Genomic DNA, 16,079 nt, shown 5'->3' on the forward strand with positions numbered 1-16,079 from the left:
TGATAAAACATGTGCACGTGCAAACACACACACACACACACGTGCACCAGCTACTGAGACGGCCTTGCTCTGAGCTGCAGGTGTTCTGCAGGTGTGACGGGAGGAGGGGAGGAATTCGTTGGATCCTGTGGGAAATTGTGCCCAGAGCCTCAATTCGTAACACCTGGACTCTGACTTGGACTGAAACCAGACAAAACTCAAAACACCTTGTACTCACGTCTCCACGTCCTCAAATAGAGAGCCTGGGATGCCGTTTTCTGGTTTTATTTTAACCCGAGGTCAAACAAAAGACAGCCGCATGCATGGATTTTAAGTGCCCAGTGAGTTTTAATGAGTATCAGCTTGTCATCCAGGTCACAGTAAAGGACATTCCTAGTGAGGGGCTACTTTTCCTCTTCCTGCCCCCAGCCCCCACCCAGAGGTGACTTCTGGTTTTATCACTAGCAATCTTATCTGTACTTTCCCCCTTGTTTCCTTTTATTTCGTCTTTCTTTTCATTCCCTCCTCCCTTCCCTTCCCTCCCAGTCCCTGGTCTTGAACGTGTTAGAAATGTCACTCAAGTCTGGCTTTTGTTCAGCGTCTAGCCTATGGAATGGATCTATATTGTCCTGTGGACCCACTCTTTATTACTTTTTTATTTTTATTTTTGGCCACAGCTGTTTTACCTATGAGTATGACAACACATCCATGCAGTCTACTGTCCAAACTGAGTTAGTGGTATTATGAATAAGGCTTCTATGAATATTCCAACAATGTATTTTGGGAGAAATGTCTGCCAGGTACAAATACCTGCATGTGGAATTGCTAGCTGAGAAGACAGACAGGGAAATCTTTAGCTTCAGACGAGCGTTGCCTTGTAAACGCGTGACACGCCCACTAGTTTTTGAACATGTCACATAAGAGCTTCTCCATTGGAGTGTTCCCGATGGTCTTTCGGAAGAAGAGGAGCTCGATGCGCTCAGCAGTGATGAACCTCAAAGCCGGAAGCAGGAGCAGCAATTTCCCAAACCTGAACAGGAGAAAGGACAAGGGCGCTGTCAGGCCAGCCTCCTAGCAAGCCAGTGGGGGAGGGGAGCAGAGCCAGGTGCCCAGGGCCAGCCAGGGGCCTTTCAAGGAAAGGCATGGAAGCGCGCGCGTTCGTGTACCTGAGTGCCTATGTGTTGCAGGTGCTTGTGCATTTGGGTGGAAGTTGAGGTCAAATGACTTTCTGGATGATTCTCCTCTTTATTTACAGAGTTGGCGTCTGTTGCTGAACTGGAAGCTCACCAATTCTGGCTAGTCCAGCTAGCTTACTTGCCCCCAGGGACCCCCCATGTCAGTTTACCAGGTGTTGGGATTACAGGCAGCTGCCATGCCTGCCAGCTTTTGTGCGGGTTCCCGGGATCTGAACTCCCATCTGCACACCTGTGCAGCCATCTCCCAGCCTATGAGATGCTGATAGCAATCCCGTTTGCATGTTCATGGATCATATAAATACTATAATTAAATCATATTAGTTTTTTTGTTGTTGTTGTTTTGTTTTGTTTTTTCGAGACAGGATTTTTCTCTGGGTAGCCTTGGCTATCCTGGAACTCACTTTGTAGACCAGGCTGGCCTTGAACTCATAGAGATCCACCTGTCTCTGCCTCTTGAATGCTGGGGTAAAGTTGTGTGCCACCACCACCCATTTAAGCCATGTCAGCTTTACATAAAAGGGTGTGAATTCCTGTCTGTGAAACACCTATGGTCATTAGTAACTACTATTGAAAGTGTTCTGGAGTCAAGGAAGATTTTGGTTAGCTGAGATTTTTCTGGGGGTGGGGGCGGGGGAAGCAATCCACCTTAGTTTCAAGTAAGAACCAGTTGCTAAAGCAGGAGTCCCCAGTGCAGAAAAAGAAAGAACAAACAAAAAGCCCAAACAAACCTTGAGACAAGGCATCTTTCTGAACCTGAGCCTTGATATTTCAGTTGGCTGGACAGAGAGTTCCCAGATCTGCCTGTCTCTGCTGTCCAACACTGTGGGGTTTGTTTGTTTGTTTGTTTGTTTGTTTTAACCTGCTGTTCCCAGCATCTTTAGCTTTTTCACACGGGGGCTGGGGATTTGAACCCATGTCCTCATGCTTGCACAGCAAACACTTTTACCCACCTTAGCCCTTCCTCCACTATGTTTTGAAACAAAGTCTCTCTGATGACCCTGGAACTCATCAGTTGATCTAGGCTGGCTGGCCAATGAGTTCCATGGGTCCACCTGTCTCCACTCAACTCAGTGCTGGGGTGACAGGTGCATGCCACCACGCCTACACTTTTATATAGGTGCGGGGGATCCACACTCAGGTCCTTGTGCCTGCTCGGCAGATTCCGGGTGAGTCCATTTCTCCCCCGCCCTTACACAGGAAGTCTTCCCCAGGAGTTTTAAAACATGATACACAATTAACAGGCCAAGGTCGCAGAGGGAACTTGACCTGGTAAGTGTCTGGATGTCTGTGATGGCTACACTTGGGATGCTATGTCAAACCTTAGCCCTAGCTCTTCACCATTCTCCTCGGCTCCTGCACCACATGGTGCAGACGGTGTCTGCTTGAGAGGCACTTAAAGGAGATTGTACCACCACAGCTCTTTGGGGAAAATGCAGACAATGTGGTCTAGAGTAGTCCAGAGGCCTGGCTGAGGGGTGTAACCTGGCTGATGCTTCACTGTAGGGCCAGGTGCCAGACTACATAGGGACCCTCCACACCTGTATCCACCGCCTCCACCCAGCCTGCGCTGGATCACAGCCATGCTCCCTCATCAGACCTGGCTTTTTCCACTCATTTCCCCCAGAACAGGGCAAGTTCCTCCTAAACTTTCAACTTTCCCTTTAAGTTTTGAAAGCCCTCTCCTCCCAAACGCATCTCTTTGCCCATACCTTATATAGCCAACTGCCAACTCCGTCCCTTTCTGACTCCCAGAGTCATGCATTGTAGTGTGTTTCCTGTTCCCTGTGGCCCCTCCCCAAAGCCATTGCCCCTTGGAAGCTCCTGGACAGGGAAGTCACTGTTCTGTCTTTTGTGCACACTGCAACACCAGCCTGCATGGGGTCCTGTGCATGGAATCCTCTCCTATAGACTCTCAGGTGTCCCCCAACGTCTCTCATTGGATGTGTCCTTCGTGGGCATTCTGAGCTCTGGCTGGGCTGGTCCCAGGGTCACTCTCCAGTTCATTTTCCCACCTTCCTACCAGCAAGAATCTTTTGAACTTTCCATATTTGACTCCTAAGAAAGCATGTTGCTGGTCTCTCTCTCCTTTCATAGATAAGATTTTTCTCTTCTAGTTAGACTCTATTCTAATATGGGGAGAGACACAGTCCCTGTTAAAGGCTGGGGTCACAGTAGGGTGCACCTGTAAGATCAGCCCCTGGGAAACAGAGGCAGGAAAACTGACTTTGAGGCCAAGTCTAGGCTACACATTGAGATCCTATCCTTAAAAAGTAAAATTTTTTTGAGGCAGGGTTTCTTTGTGTAGCTTTGGCTATCCTAGAACTCGCTTTGTAGACCAGGCTGGCCTCAAATGCACAGTGATCAGCCTGCCTCTGCCCTCCTGAGTGCTGGGATTAAAGGGATGCACCACCACTGTCCAGTCCAAAAAGTACAACTTTAAAAGCCTGGCATTTGGTGTCCCTTCAGACGCGAGCCATTCTCCACATCTGACCAAGGTGATTCTTGTCTTTCATGTGGGTACCATGGTGAACATTCCTGAAAGCGCTGTCCTTTGTCCCCTCCTGGGACCTGGCACTGTGCCTGGTCACAGATGTTGGAAAGCGGGGAAGCCCCCAGGCAGTGTGGGAGAGGTGGGTAGGAGGAAGGTGGAGAGAGAAGGTGGGTGAGTGGGTGGGTCATTACTGTCACCTAACGGGCTGGCTGGGGTGGTGAGCCTTGCTATGCTGGCTTAGCATCACCTGGGACTGGTCCTGCAAAGCCTCCACGTGCTCAGGATCCTTCAGGCCTCGTGTCTCTGGGGGAGAAGCAGCGCCAGTGAGCTCCCCCTTCCAGAAGCCAGCCTCACCCCCCACAGGCTCCCAAAGGATTTTTTTTTTGTCAGGCCACATCTCTTTTCTTTGCTCCCCCTCCCCTAGAAAGAAGACTATGTCTGTACACCCAGGTACGTTTATGAAGAGCCCAGCCGAGGGAAGTCACCAGAAATCTGCCCCCCCTACCCCCCACCTCTAAATTCCCAACCATGTCTCTGGAAGGCTTGGGCCAAGGCTCAGTACCGGGTTTGAAGAGGACCAGGGCCTTCATGCAGGCAAACTCTGTGGGGTCCACTGCTAGCGCACGGAACCGGGAGATGGTTTCCTGCAGGAAGCGCATCTCTGCGCTGGCCAAGGCCAACCTGTTCTGAGAGCCGCCAGAGGCCTCGGGTGGTGCCAGCAGTGGGCAGCTGTCCAGAGGCAGGGACCACTGAATGGCTCCCAGGAGGAAAAGTTCGTTCCACGCCTCTTCCAGCAAGATCACCTGTGATCAGAGAGGCCTCAAGTGTCAGCACAGGTGCACAGTACACATGTGTACAGATGCACAGCTCCCGGGTGCTGGGCAGCCTCAAGATGAGCCCACGAGTGTCTCACTGAGTGAGTTCAAGAGATTGGCTGACTCTGCCAAGCCATTTCCTCCAGACAGCCTGCTCAGTACCTCTGGCCAGCCACTCTCTCCTGGATCACTGTGCTTGGGGCACCTTTCCAGGTGTGGAAAGGCTAGGGTAACACTCAGGCCTCAAGCTACACGATCCCGAGCTCTAAAGAACCCACGATCAGCCACTTTGCTGTTCAGGGTACGCTGTCTCGCACAGAATGGCTCCCGGCCAGTTTGCGCAAGAGGAAAGCTAACAGACTTAGAGAGCCACAGGTCCCATTGTGTATCCCAGGCTCTATGCATCTCTGGCTAGCATCCTTCCCTCAGAGACTTAGCTATTTCCTCTGCCACTGTCCTGACTGTCCCCAAACAAGTACCCCAGGAGTCACCATCTGAGCTATGTAAACCTCTATCCCTCACCAGCCCAGGGGTGTATGTTCCCCCAAGCTGGCCGACCTATAACTCCTGACTGTGCCTGGCTCAGCTCCAGTAGGCAGGCCGTGTGATATATACCTGGTCCCGGAAGGGCAAGTTGGAAAACACTGGCAAGTTCTTGGCCCACTTGACTGCCATGAAGAGGAGGCGAGCTGATGTCTCATGGATGCCATCCAGACTGCAGGGGGATGCAGGGAACTCGGGGTCATTGCTGGTGACATCGATATTCTCTTCAGCTATTTGGAGGAGGAGGTTTTGACCTTAGTGACTGCTCTGTGGAAGCCGGGTGTGAGGATCATGCCCCCCTGCTCTCGCACGTACCATCCTCCGGCTCCAGCTTAGCGCAAGTCTCGGCAGTGATGAGGCTGGCCATGAAGTGGTGGCCCATGGCTCTGGCTGCAGACGCAGATGTGGGGCCCCTGGGACCGGGCCCTGCTAGGGCTGGGGAGGCCACCACGGGTTCCGGTCGTGGGTCGCTGCCTGCTTCCATGCTATCCAGGTGGACCTGGGCCATGCTTCGGGGTTGCCGCTCATTCTGCACAGCTTGGAAGGCAGGATGACTCAGGACATCCCCTCCCTGCCCCTCTGCCCCTCCCACCTCAGCGCGCCCACGCCCACGCCCACAGCTTACCATCTTGGTTCATGCCCGCTTGTAAGCACTTCTTTAGCCGGCAGGCCTGACACTGGTTGCGATGGGCCTTATCCACTGGGCACATTCCTGCTCCCACCTGGCATCTGCAGGGGACAGGGAGCTCCTGAGGGTCAGCATCATGCCCAGAACCTAGATCTTGAGTTGGGACATTTTTGCCCTGGTCTCATCTTCCACTTTCCCTGAACAGCCTCCGCCCATGTTAGGCACACAGGGACGGGTGGGCAGGCCGGCAGAGCTAGTAGTACCTGTAGATGAGCCTCCGCCTCACGCTCCTCTTGAAGAAGCCACTGCAGCCGTTGCAGGCATAGACACCATAGTGTTTCCCACTGCTGCTGTCTCCGCACACTCGGCACTGCAGTGAGGGGCCCACACCTGCCAGGGGAGGTGGAACTGGACTGAGAGACTGCACATTCCCTCCCCTATGCATCATTTTCCCGGGGCCACAGGTTCCTACCTTCCCTAATCTAGACACACTCGGGTCACTGAGAAAATGTGGCTCCCTTGCTATGGCACACCCCTAACCGCTGTTCCCACCACTTACCCTCTACTGCTCCCTGCATAGCTTATTTCTAGCAAGACATTCATGCTGCCTCTGCTTTCCCCAGCCCCACTCTTTCCCTGTGAGTGGCTTCGGGCACTCCCGAGAAGTCACAGGGACTTCAGTCTGTCTCAAGAGCACCCCTTTCCTTCCTCAGCAGCTGGGTTGGTGCCTCCTCCTTTGCTGGCCTCTGTGTAGCTAGGACGTTGGGGTTGCCAGTTGTCGGTAGGTCCCCATGCTTACTCACAGCCCTCGGGGGAGGGGGCTATGTAGCTTAACCCCCTCTTATGGCTCCCTGAACCTACTGCTTGTACTCCCTTCCCCAAGGGCCCAGACCTCACCGCCAGGAAAATCCGTACCTGTTGGATCCTCTCCGAGGCTCCATCTTCCTGGAGACTCCTTCTTGGAGGCTGTCACAGCCACAGGCACAGTGGAAGCAGCCACTGTGGAGCTCATCGGATATGGCTTGTCCAAAGAGCAGCCTGCCTGCTAGAGGTTGCTGGGCCCAGCCTGTGCCTCCACTTCTATCCCTGTCTGTCTGTCTGTCTGTCCGTCCGTCTGTGCCTGTCTCTCCTCTGCTTCCCTTCCCTTGTGAGTTAGCTTTTCCTCCTTCTGGAGCTTTCTCTGCACCTTGGTTCTGGGTCCAGACTTCTCCCAGCACAGCTCTGGAGGCCTGCCGTGTATGATCCTCTTAATCTTTACTGTCTCCTCAGGGGATCAACTGGCCACACCTGCAGATTTACCCAGGTGCCCCCTGGGAGCCCGCCAATCCTGCTGGCTTCACATCCCTAGAGCCTGTCCATCCTTTGCTGCCCTTACACACACTGCGCCAGAGCAAGGAGCCTGGCTAAGACTACCTGTTCTCAGCTGTTTGTTATCCAGTGAGAAATCATGTATGTGTGTGTGTGTGTGTGTGTGTGTGTGTGTGTGTGTGTGAGAGAGAGAGAGAGAGAGAGAGAGAGAGAGAGAGAGAGAGAGAGAGAGAGTGTGTATTGTACATCCCACCTCCTCCAGGACTTTAAGTGTTTTTGTGGCATTGGCCACGCATTTGAGGCATGTGTGCCTGTGTATAAAGCACTGTACTTGTGCAGGTCCCTGCACCTGGGTGCATGCTCACTTTGGGTCCTAGGAAGCCCACCCGCTGTCCTGGGGGTCCTCACTCTAGTCTCTTGATAAAGAACAGCTTGGGGCCCATGATTTGGGGACTTATCCCCTGGAAGACTGGCATCACCAGATGTCTCTGCGGTCAGGGCCGGCGGAGGGTGTTGGGCAGGCTGAGGGAGAGGCGAGGCTGTCGGATCTTTTTCCATAGCACCACGAGGTGGGCCACAGCTCATGAAGTGAGGCTCTTGTCCTTCTGGTACCAGGGTCCCCACAAGAAGAGAGGCTAGAGCAAGGAGAGACCCACCTCCATGTATGTCCCTACTCAGTCATGGGCCAAGCATCCCCGAGCAGGTGGATCAGCCTCAACACCCATGCTATTTCCTGTCCCTTGCCATTCTCTCTCCAGGCCCAAGGGGGACAGGAAATAGCATGTTGGTCTCTGGGGAGGGGATGCCCATCCTCAGCTAGCCCGGCCTCACAGGGTGGGATAGGGCAGTTTGTCCTGCATTAGAGCCCGGGAGCGTCTAAAAGGATCATGGGGTTAAGGGGGCAGAAGGGTGGGGCATGGCCTCCTCAGTGGGGTTAACCCTCACTGTGACAGGGAAGCACTATTGGGGATTTGGAAAGTCAGCTCAGGGGCTTTGCAGGGTGATCCGCCGAGGCTATGATCCTCTCTCCTGTTCTGTCTGTCCTCACCTCTACCCAGAAACCCCTCAGGACCCTTCATGGACAAGGCCTAAAAGTCCATCCAGCAGCCAAGCCAGGGCGGATGTCAGAGCACACAGGCTTGTACTCTAAACATGCCATCGGCGTCACACATCCAAGTCACCCTAGCAAGCCTCCCATCCTCTCTGTGGGCAATCCTGAATAACATTTTCTGGCTTCAATGACAGCTTCATTCCAGGCTCTCACCATGCGCTGTCCTCAGGCAAAATCTATGCGTCCCCCCCATCCCACTCATCCCCAACTGACTTGCCTAGATATGTAAGTGGGGCCCAAGGACTCGGGGTGTGTGCGTGCAGTCATGTTCAGGGACAGGATGGGTCAGGCTGAGCTGAGGGTCTCAGCTGAGCCACTGCAGAGGAGAAGGTAGGACCGGCGGGTATGGGAGAAATGGTGGGGGGTTGGGGGGAGGAGTCAGAGATGGAATCTCAGTAGTGTCACACTCTGAGAAACCACCAGTGTCAAACTCATACCTCACAGTGACCCTACAGAGAAGAAGCTGCCACTAGGAGCCTCAACTCACAGCTGTGGAGGCAGAGAGGCCCAGAGTGGGGAGGTAATTTGCTTATTTCATAGCTAAGGAACAGTAAAGGGGTAGAGATGGAGGCAAATATAAATCAATACAGATCCAGCCCAGAGTCTCCGGTGAGACCCCTGGGTAAGCCTGTGCCGGGAGGAAGGGCCAGCTGAAGACAGGACCTAGGGCCTGAAGGGCAGTCCCTGGCTAGCACCAAGCCTGGCAATTTTATTTGCTGAGCTCTGTGCACTTTTGTTTCCACGTCTCTAAAGCAGGTGGATGTGCCCTGGGTATGTGGGTAGGTGGGGGATGGGAGAGATACTGTAAAGGGTTAGTAGGGTAGAAAGAGGAGGCAGGGCGAGGCCAGCACCAAATGGAGGTTTATTTTCGTTTTTTCATTTTTTATTTTTGTTTTTTTCCCCCCCGTCTTTCCCAGGAGGACTTGGGCCTCATGTGGGGTTGACGGTATAGAGGAAGGGCTAAGGAAGGGAGAAAGTCCTAGGGTAGCCCCAGCGGGGCCTCAGGTAGGCTTTGGGACAAATGGAGCCCAGAGACCTTAACCCTACCAGGCAGGTGCTGGGAGAATCTGACCACAGGAAGGATGCAGTGCCTTCCCCACGGGGCACTGCAGGAACACCCTGAAGGCAGAGCAGACAGTAGAGTGGGTAAGGGGGTGCCCCTCCTGCTCCCCTGATTCATACCTGCCTATCCTTCAAGGCCTGTCTGTGTCCTCTCAACCCACCCGTTCTCTACTGCTGGGTCTTGTCCAGGGCCAGGCGTGTCCTTAATGTTGATGCCTACTCCAGGTCTGCTTCCCCTCCTCTGTCCAGATGGAGGATTCCAGAAAGGGGGTTAAAGTTCAGCTTAGCATCTGATCGGAGAGCATTCGTTAGACAGAAGGTTCCCGCATTTATATTCTTCTGCCATTCTCGTTGGGCTCCCCGGGATCGAGCCCTGTGCTGGTGAGGATGACAGGAGATACACTGTGCAGGGGTTAGGTGAGCCTGGTGTGTGTGTGGGGCGGGGGGAGGAGAGGTGTCCCCCCCAGCCCATGACCGCCAGCTGCTGGGGCAGACGCCAAAGGATTACTCAACTCAAAGCCTTGAAACTGCTGACGAAGCCACCAGAGGCCACCTTACTAATGCAATTATTCCTTTAGGGGACAGGTCAGCAACTTCCCCTGACTCCCCGGAGGCCCGGGGGTAAGTGGTGTGCACCGTGTGAGCTGCAGCGCTGACCTCCTTTGGCCTGGGCCCGCAAATCCCTAGTGCCAGGCTGTTTAGGGCCCAAGCCTGAGGCCTGACCTGCCAGGGTTCTGCCTGACGGAGGAGATGCCTCCTGCCAGGTTGAGATGACGGCTGCTCCTGTGAGGTTGGTGGCTGGCTGTCATTCCAGCAGCCACAGGACAAGATCTAGTCCCGTCGCCAGCGTGGGGATCCCTGGGACGGTCTTTCCCCAGAGTTATTTACTTAGCAGGCTCTCATGTGCTCCAGGCTAGCCTCAAACTCACTATGCAGCTGAAGGTGATCTTGAGCTTCGTCTTTTTAAAAAAAATAACAACAAACTTTTATTTTGTTCTTTGACAATTTCATACATGTATAAGGTGCACTCTGATCATTATGTTTCCTGCCGCCCCAACTCCACCCCTGCCAGAATCCCGCATGCCTGCATCATACCCATCCTCTTCCGCCCTACAAATTCCCTTCAAACAAACAAATAAACAACAACAACAACAACAATGATGACGACATTTTGACTTTGTGGGTTTGTTTGTTTTGTTTGGAGACCCAGTGAGTTTAACTGGAAATGTCTATGTAACCACAGGTTTGCACTATAGGCTGGAGGGTTTCTCAGCAATACACAATGGCTGCCCTATTGGTAGCCAGTATTCAATAGGGAGAAGAAGAGCCCCATGAGCGACTCCCTGGTCCACGTTTGGTTGCTAATAGGTCCAGACATGTGTAAGTGGCCACCGATGCTCTAAGGTCAACTTTGAACTTCTGATCCTCCTGCCTCTGCCTCCTTAGCGCTGGGCTTTCACAGGTGAACCACGGCACCTGTTCTGTGTGGCTCTGGGAGGGGAACTTTAGTGCACGCTAGGCAAGCACTCTGCCGACCGAGCCACACCCAGGTGTCTTCACTCTCTGTGAAGAGCTACGGTTGCCTGCACAAGCGCTTCAGAACTAGAGGCCCAGCAATTTCTCTCCCCAAACCTAACCAACAGGAAATTTCCAGAAGGTTGATTCCTGTTGCAATTTCCCTAAACCTAACCAACAGGAAATTTCCAGAACGTTGCCTCCTGCTGTGGAAGCTGTCTGCGGGCTCCACCCTTATCACAGAACCACTGTGAATGGTGAGATCTCTCTCTCAGTTCTGAAGCCATACAAAATAGTGTTTCCAGCTCAATTTCATAGGTGTCAGCTGACAAAAGGTCACAGGATGCTGGGGCTCCTTGGCCTGGCCTAGCTGAATCAATGGCTTCTTTTTCTAGCCTGGACAGTGGACAGGTCAGAACTCAGAAAGGCAGAGCCCAGCAGTTTCTCCACAGAGGCTCTTTATTTTGCTCCCTAGATAACATCTAGAAGTAACCAGATACTCCCTGCACAGCTGCCCAGCCCAGCAATGACAAGTCTTTGCCCTTAAGCATTTTAAAGACCTAAGGGGACCTGGAGAGCCCCACCCAGCCTGGCCTCCAACCGCAGGGCAGTCTCTTCTTTCACCTGAGATGATGCTGTGAAGATGTGTGGGTCAGCTCCTCCCTCCTGCCAGACCCTCTGAAGGGTGGGCTCCTCTGTTCCCTAGCAGACCAGTGTGTGAGTGTGTATGTGTTGTGTGTGTACATGTGTGTCTGTGTGTGTGTATGCGTGTGTGTCTGTATGTATACATGTGTGTGTGGGATATGTAAGTAATGTGTGTATACATGTGAATGTATGTCTGTGTGTCTGGGCATGTATGTATGTGTGTATGTGTGTGGTGTGTGTGCACATGTGCACGTGCTGGAGGAGGTACCTTGCTTCACCTTATTCCCTTAAGACAGTTTCTCACAGAAGCGCCCCAGCATGGTTAGGCTGGCTCAGTAACGAGCCTCCTGGATCGGCTCGCCTCTGCCCCCAACACTGGGATTCCAGGCACACACAGTAGCTAGGCCCTACTTCTACGTGATTGCTGTGGATTTGAACTCACGTCCTCGCGCTTGCAGAGCAAGCACTTTGCTCACTGACCTGCCTCCCCAGTGTCTACTAGCAGAGCATTTTTAGACTCATCGTGGCAGAAGTTCTCATCAGAAGTAAAAAATTTGCTTTAAAAAAAAAATTGTTTCCTGATGAATATCTATTACAGCTAAAATCAGAATTGAAGAAAGTGCTTTCCTCTTAGACAACAGAGTGAGTAGGTGGGAAACCTTATCACCTAGAGTAACACAAGACACTCGTGAATAAAGCAAGCGTGGGGTGGGCACGCTGAGTCAGCTCGGATTCCCTCGGTTAAACTATAGGGCTGGCACATCTGCAGCGGGTTGGCCTGACCTCTGCTGAGTGAACAGCTGCAGTCTGCAGCAAGCTCCCTGCAGGGGCTCCTACCCCACCCCGCCCCGCCCGCCCCGCCCTGCCCCGCCCCACCCCGCCCCACCCCACCCCACCCCACCCCACACCTGCTGAACTGGACTGGGGATCAGATCTGGGGGTGGGGGTATCTCAGCAGCGTTTGGGGAATAATTTGAAAACGAGCATAGGAATATTTTAAGTATTGTATTTGTTTTTTTGTTGTTTTTGTTTGTTTGTTTTGTTTTTTGCGACAGGGTTTCTCTTATAGTCCTGGCTGTCCTGGACTCACTTTGTAGACCAGGCTGGCTTGGAACTCAAAGAGATACACCTGCCTCCCAAGTGCTGGGATTAAAGGCGTGCACCACCACACCTGGCTCTTGTATTTGTTTTTTGTTTTTTTGTTTGTTTGTTTCGTTGTGTGTGTGTGTGTGTGTGTGTGTGTGTGTGTGTGTGTTTGTGATGGGAGGGGGGCAGGGCCTTGACATACAGTCCAGTCTGAGCCCCAGCCTCCAATAGCTGGAATCAGCACTGTGGACCCACCGTGTCCTGGTAACATAGCAACAGGCCATGCCAACGTACAGGAAGAGTGAACGGATTTCTTTGCAGGAACCTCCTTGCCTTCCATGCTGGCTCTCCACAGTTATGTGATGTTAGGGAATTTCCACGAATGTACGGGAATGCACACATGGCGGTGAGGATAGGCCATAGACCTCAGAGGGGAGACATGTGCTGTTTTGGCACACACGTTGGCATTTTGAGGAAAATGTCACGACAGCTGCAAGGATTATGGACAATCCCCCAGGAGTTGTGCAGAGCAAAGTTCTCTAACATGACACAGGGCCCCACTTCCTGTGTGGCTTTTAATACCGAACGATACTCTTTCTTAGCTGTATTTTCCCATTTGTCAAAACTGCTAACCTGGGGCTCACATATCTGGTACCCCTGTAGGGCAACGAAAAGGCTGTTCCTTACAAAGTTGTTTTAGAAAACACACAAGCACAAAGCAACTCTCCACAAGGAAGAAAGACCCAGGAGGATCCTGGGTAGGAATGGTTTGTTACTTATCCACGACTCACACTTCCACCTCCAACGCAGAACATGTGTTGCCTGAACATGGGTTGTGTGTGTGCACGCATGCATGTGTGTGTGAGTGCGTGGGAAGGCCCAATACTGAAGTCTGGAATTATCCTCCATTGCTCCTTCACTGAGTTCTGTAAGACAGGGCCTCTCAATCAAACCCAGAGCTCATCCATATGGCTAGCCTTGCTAGCTAGCTTGCTCTGGGGATGGCAGCCATCTCCACTTTCTGAGGCTGGAGTTACAGGCCGCCTGCCACACCCACCTGGCATTCACGTGGGCGTCTAGGGATCCAAGCTCAGGTCCTGGTGCTTACACGGCCTGCCCTTTAATCAAGGATTCTCCGCAGCCCTTCCGGGGCCCTTTTGTTCATGTCTCTGTCAGACTTTCTTACACAGAGTCAGTCTACCAAGAGGATGTGGTCTCTCATCATCTCTGCCGCCGCCCCGAACACAGAAACCTAGTTTGTTCCACTTGCTGTATTAAGGCATTCACCTACCCTCCTCTGATCTCTTTTGTGGTACTAAGGATTGAATCCGGGGCCTGGAGCATGCTGGGTGCGCCCTCTGCCCTGAGCTACACCCACGGTCCTCCCAGTCCTGTAATGGCAGGTTTTGAGGTGCTGAGAAGGATTGTGTGTGTAGGAAGGAGGAGATAGCAAGCTACAAAATATCACAAACTCAAAAATCGCACTAAGCCAGAGGCATGCTGGTGGACACTAAATCTACTTATACATACTAGTCTGTTTAAGGTAGTATTTAACACTAGTCTTATTCTTTTACTGATCTTTTCTAGTTCTTTAGTAGATGAAATTTTTGACAGTCTATTTTAAAGGGAATGTCTAATTTAGGCTGTGATCGACTATTTTACTCCAAGGAGAGACTCCTACCTAAGACACTAAACAAACAAGCAAACAAAAAACAAACACACACACACACACACACACAAACAACAAAACAAAAAGCTTTTGGAAGTCTATGCCTATTTTTAAAGATAGAAGAGGGCACCAGATCTCATTATAGATGGTTGTGAGCCACCATGTGGTTATTGGGAATTGAACTCAGGCCCTTTGGAAGAGCAGCCAGTGTTCTTAACCTCTGAGCCATCTCTCCAGCCCCAGCCAGAGGATATATATATTTTTTTAATTAAATGAATGAGGACTGGGGTGTACCTCAGTGGTAGAGGTCCTTGAACAGTGTGCACAGATTTCTGGTTCAATCCAGACTGTGCCCAAACCGGATCGAAGGAAAGGGTGGCTGAGCCAGCAACATTTAAACTTGACAGGTACACGGGTCTCACTGTCTGTTATCTGTAATTTTACTTAAGACTAAAATTTGACATCATAAAAAGTTTCTGTAAAATGTGTCTACACATAGGGGAGAACCACATAGTTAATGTGGTCGAGGACTTATTTTGATCATAAATACTCGATCTCCTTATGCTTTCCCCCTCTGCTTCCACCACTCCTTCCTCAAACGCTTTCTCCCTGCAGGGTCTGTCCTGTGGCTTTGGCGCACAGGAAGTGTTAGCGTCAGTTCAGGTAGAATTGGCATCGTGCACTCGCGCCCCCTCCTGGAATGAAAGGAAAGTGCCGCTGTGGAACTCTTCCCCTTGTCTATAGCGGACCTCAGAGACTTTATCTCCGTACACTAGATCTGCATACTAAAATAAGTAAGTAAATAAACAAGCAAGCAAGCAAGTAAGCAAGGAAGCAAGGAAGCAAGCAAACAAAAATTTTTAAAGTGTCTAACAGGCCCACTGCATCACACTACACTTAATTTGATCCGCCGGCAATACCCAGAACAACCACAAGATGGCAGTATTATCCCATAACAAAAGCTTTGTCTCCACAGACTTTCTGAATTCTCATTTATTTAGGGAAATTTGAAACTATAGAAAACGTCATCGATACCTAACTTGAAACTTCAGGCAGAGGCTTAAATTCTTAGTGATGAATCGTGGCAAAGTTTCCAGTGTCTCCAGCTCCAGTTTGGTTTCCTCCACCAAAGCACAAATATTACCACAGGGGTGACAATCCCTTAGGAACATCAGCTGTGCTTTGCTCTAACATGCTTGCTCACGTGTCATTCGCAGTCGAAAGATGGGTACTGTATGGAAGGCTGAATGGAGTGGCTGGCACATTGGCATCAAATTTTATAGTATTCCCTTAAAAAAGCTTTTTCTGTTCCCACGAGAATCCAGATGACACGTCAAAATAGCTAGAGCTAGATTTTTGGCTAAATCTTACCTTTTCGGCATTCTTGATGTAACTACCAGAAGGGTCACTTACTAGGATTTGGGGAGCAAAGAGCGGAAAGCACAGTCACTGAATTCGCACTGGGAAACTGCTAGATTAAACTTGGACAGGCTGCCATTTGTGAGGGTCTGGTTGGCACACATACTTGCAGCTAGTCGTGCGGGTCTGAAGGCACACAGATAGATGTCTGCAGTGAGGCCTGGCGAGGAGTCCTCTGTTAGGAGAAGGGCAAAAGCAACAGAACAGGGAAGCGCAGCCTAGCCGGAAATGTTCTCTGACTCAGCTGGCTGCAGTTTGGAACAGCACACGAGGGAGGGAGAAGACAGGTGGGCAGACTTCAGGTGATGAGGGCCTGAGGCACTGGAACAGGTGCAGCATGGAGGCTGCAGATTCAGAGCACCTGGGAAGCACCCTGTGGCCTGCGAGAGGGGAGCTGTAGAGCCTGGGGGCCAGGGAACATTCTGGACACAGAACTGCCTACAGCTTTCCCGTGGTGCAGTTACAGCCAGAAGAATAAATGTCCTGACACTAGAAACTTTAGAATCGAATGCTAATGAAAATACAACATAATCAGATTTATGGGAAAAACTTCGACATCAAGGAGCTCCTGAGTGTTAAAGGGAGCAGGTCACAGGCATAGAATGTGCTAGA

The 16,079-nt window shown here is 51.6% G+C and overlaps 1 protein-coding gene across 1 annotated transcript; it reads right to left on the bottom strand.

Moving 5' to 3' along the window:
- Positions 1 to 487: 487 nt before the first annotated feature.
- NR2E3 (nuclear receptor subfamily 2 group E member 3) lies at positions 488 to 6,664 on the bottom strand (the record flags this gene model as incomplete). Its single annotated transcript, XM_084782763.1, has 8 exons — positions 488 to 1,009; positions 3,864 to 3,969; positions 4,229 to 4,469; positions 5,097 to 5,254; positions 5,340 to 5,561; positions 5,650 to 5,753; positions 5,916 to 6,042; positions 6,568 to 6,664. The coding sequence occupies 8 exons, from the start codon at positions 6,662 to 6,664 to the stop codon at positions 877 to 879; spliced, it is 1,188 nt and encodes a 395-aa protein (XP_084638889.1). The 3' UTR covers positions 488 to 876.
- Positions 6,665 to 16,079: the final 9,415 nt, after the last annotated feature.

Source organism: Acomys minous (assembly GCF_964271855.1).
Source record: "Acomys minous genome assembly, chromosome: 5".
Classification (NCBI taxonomy): domain Eukaryota; kingdom Metazoa; phylum Chordata; class Mammalia; order Rodentia; family Muridae; genus Acomys; species Acomys minous.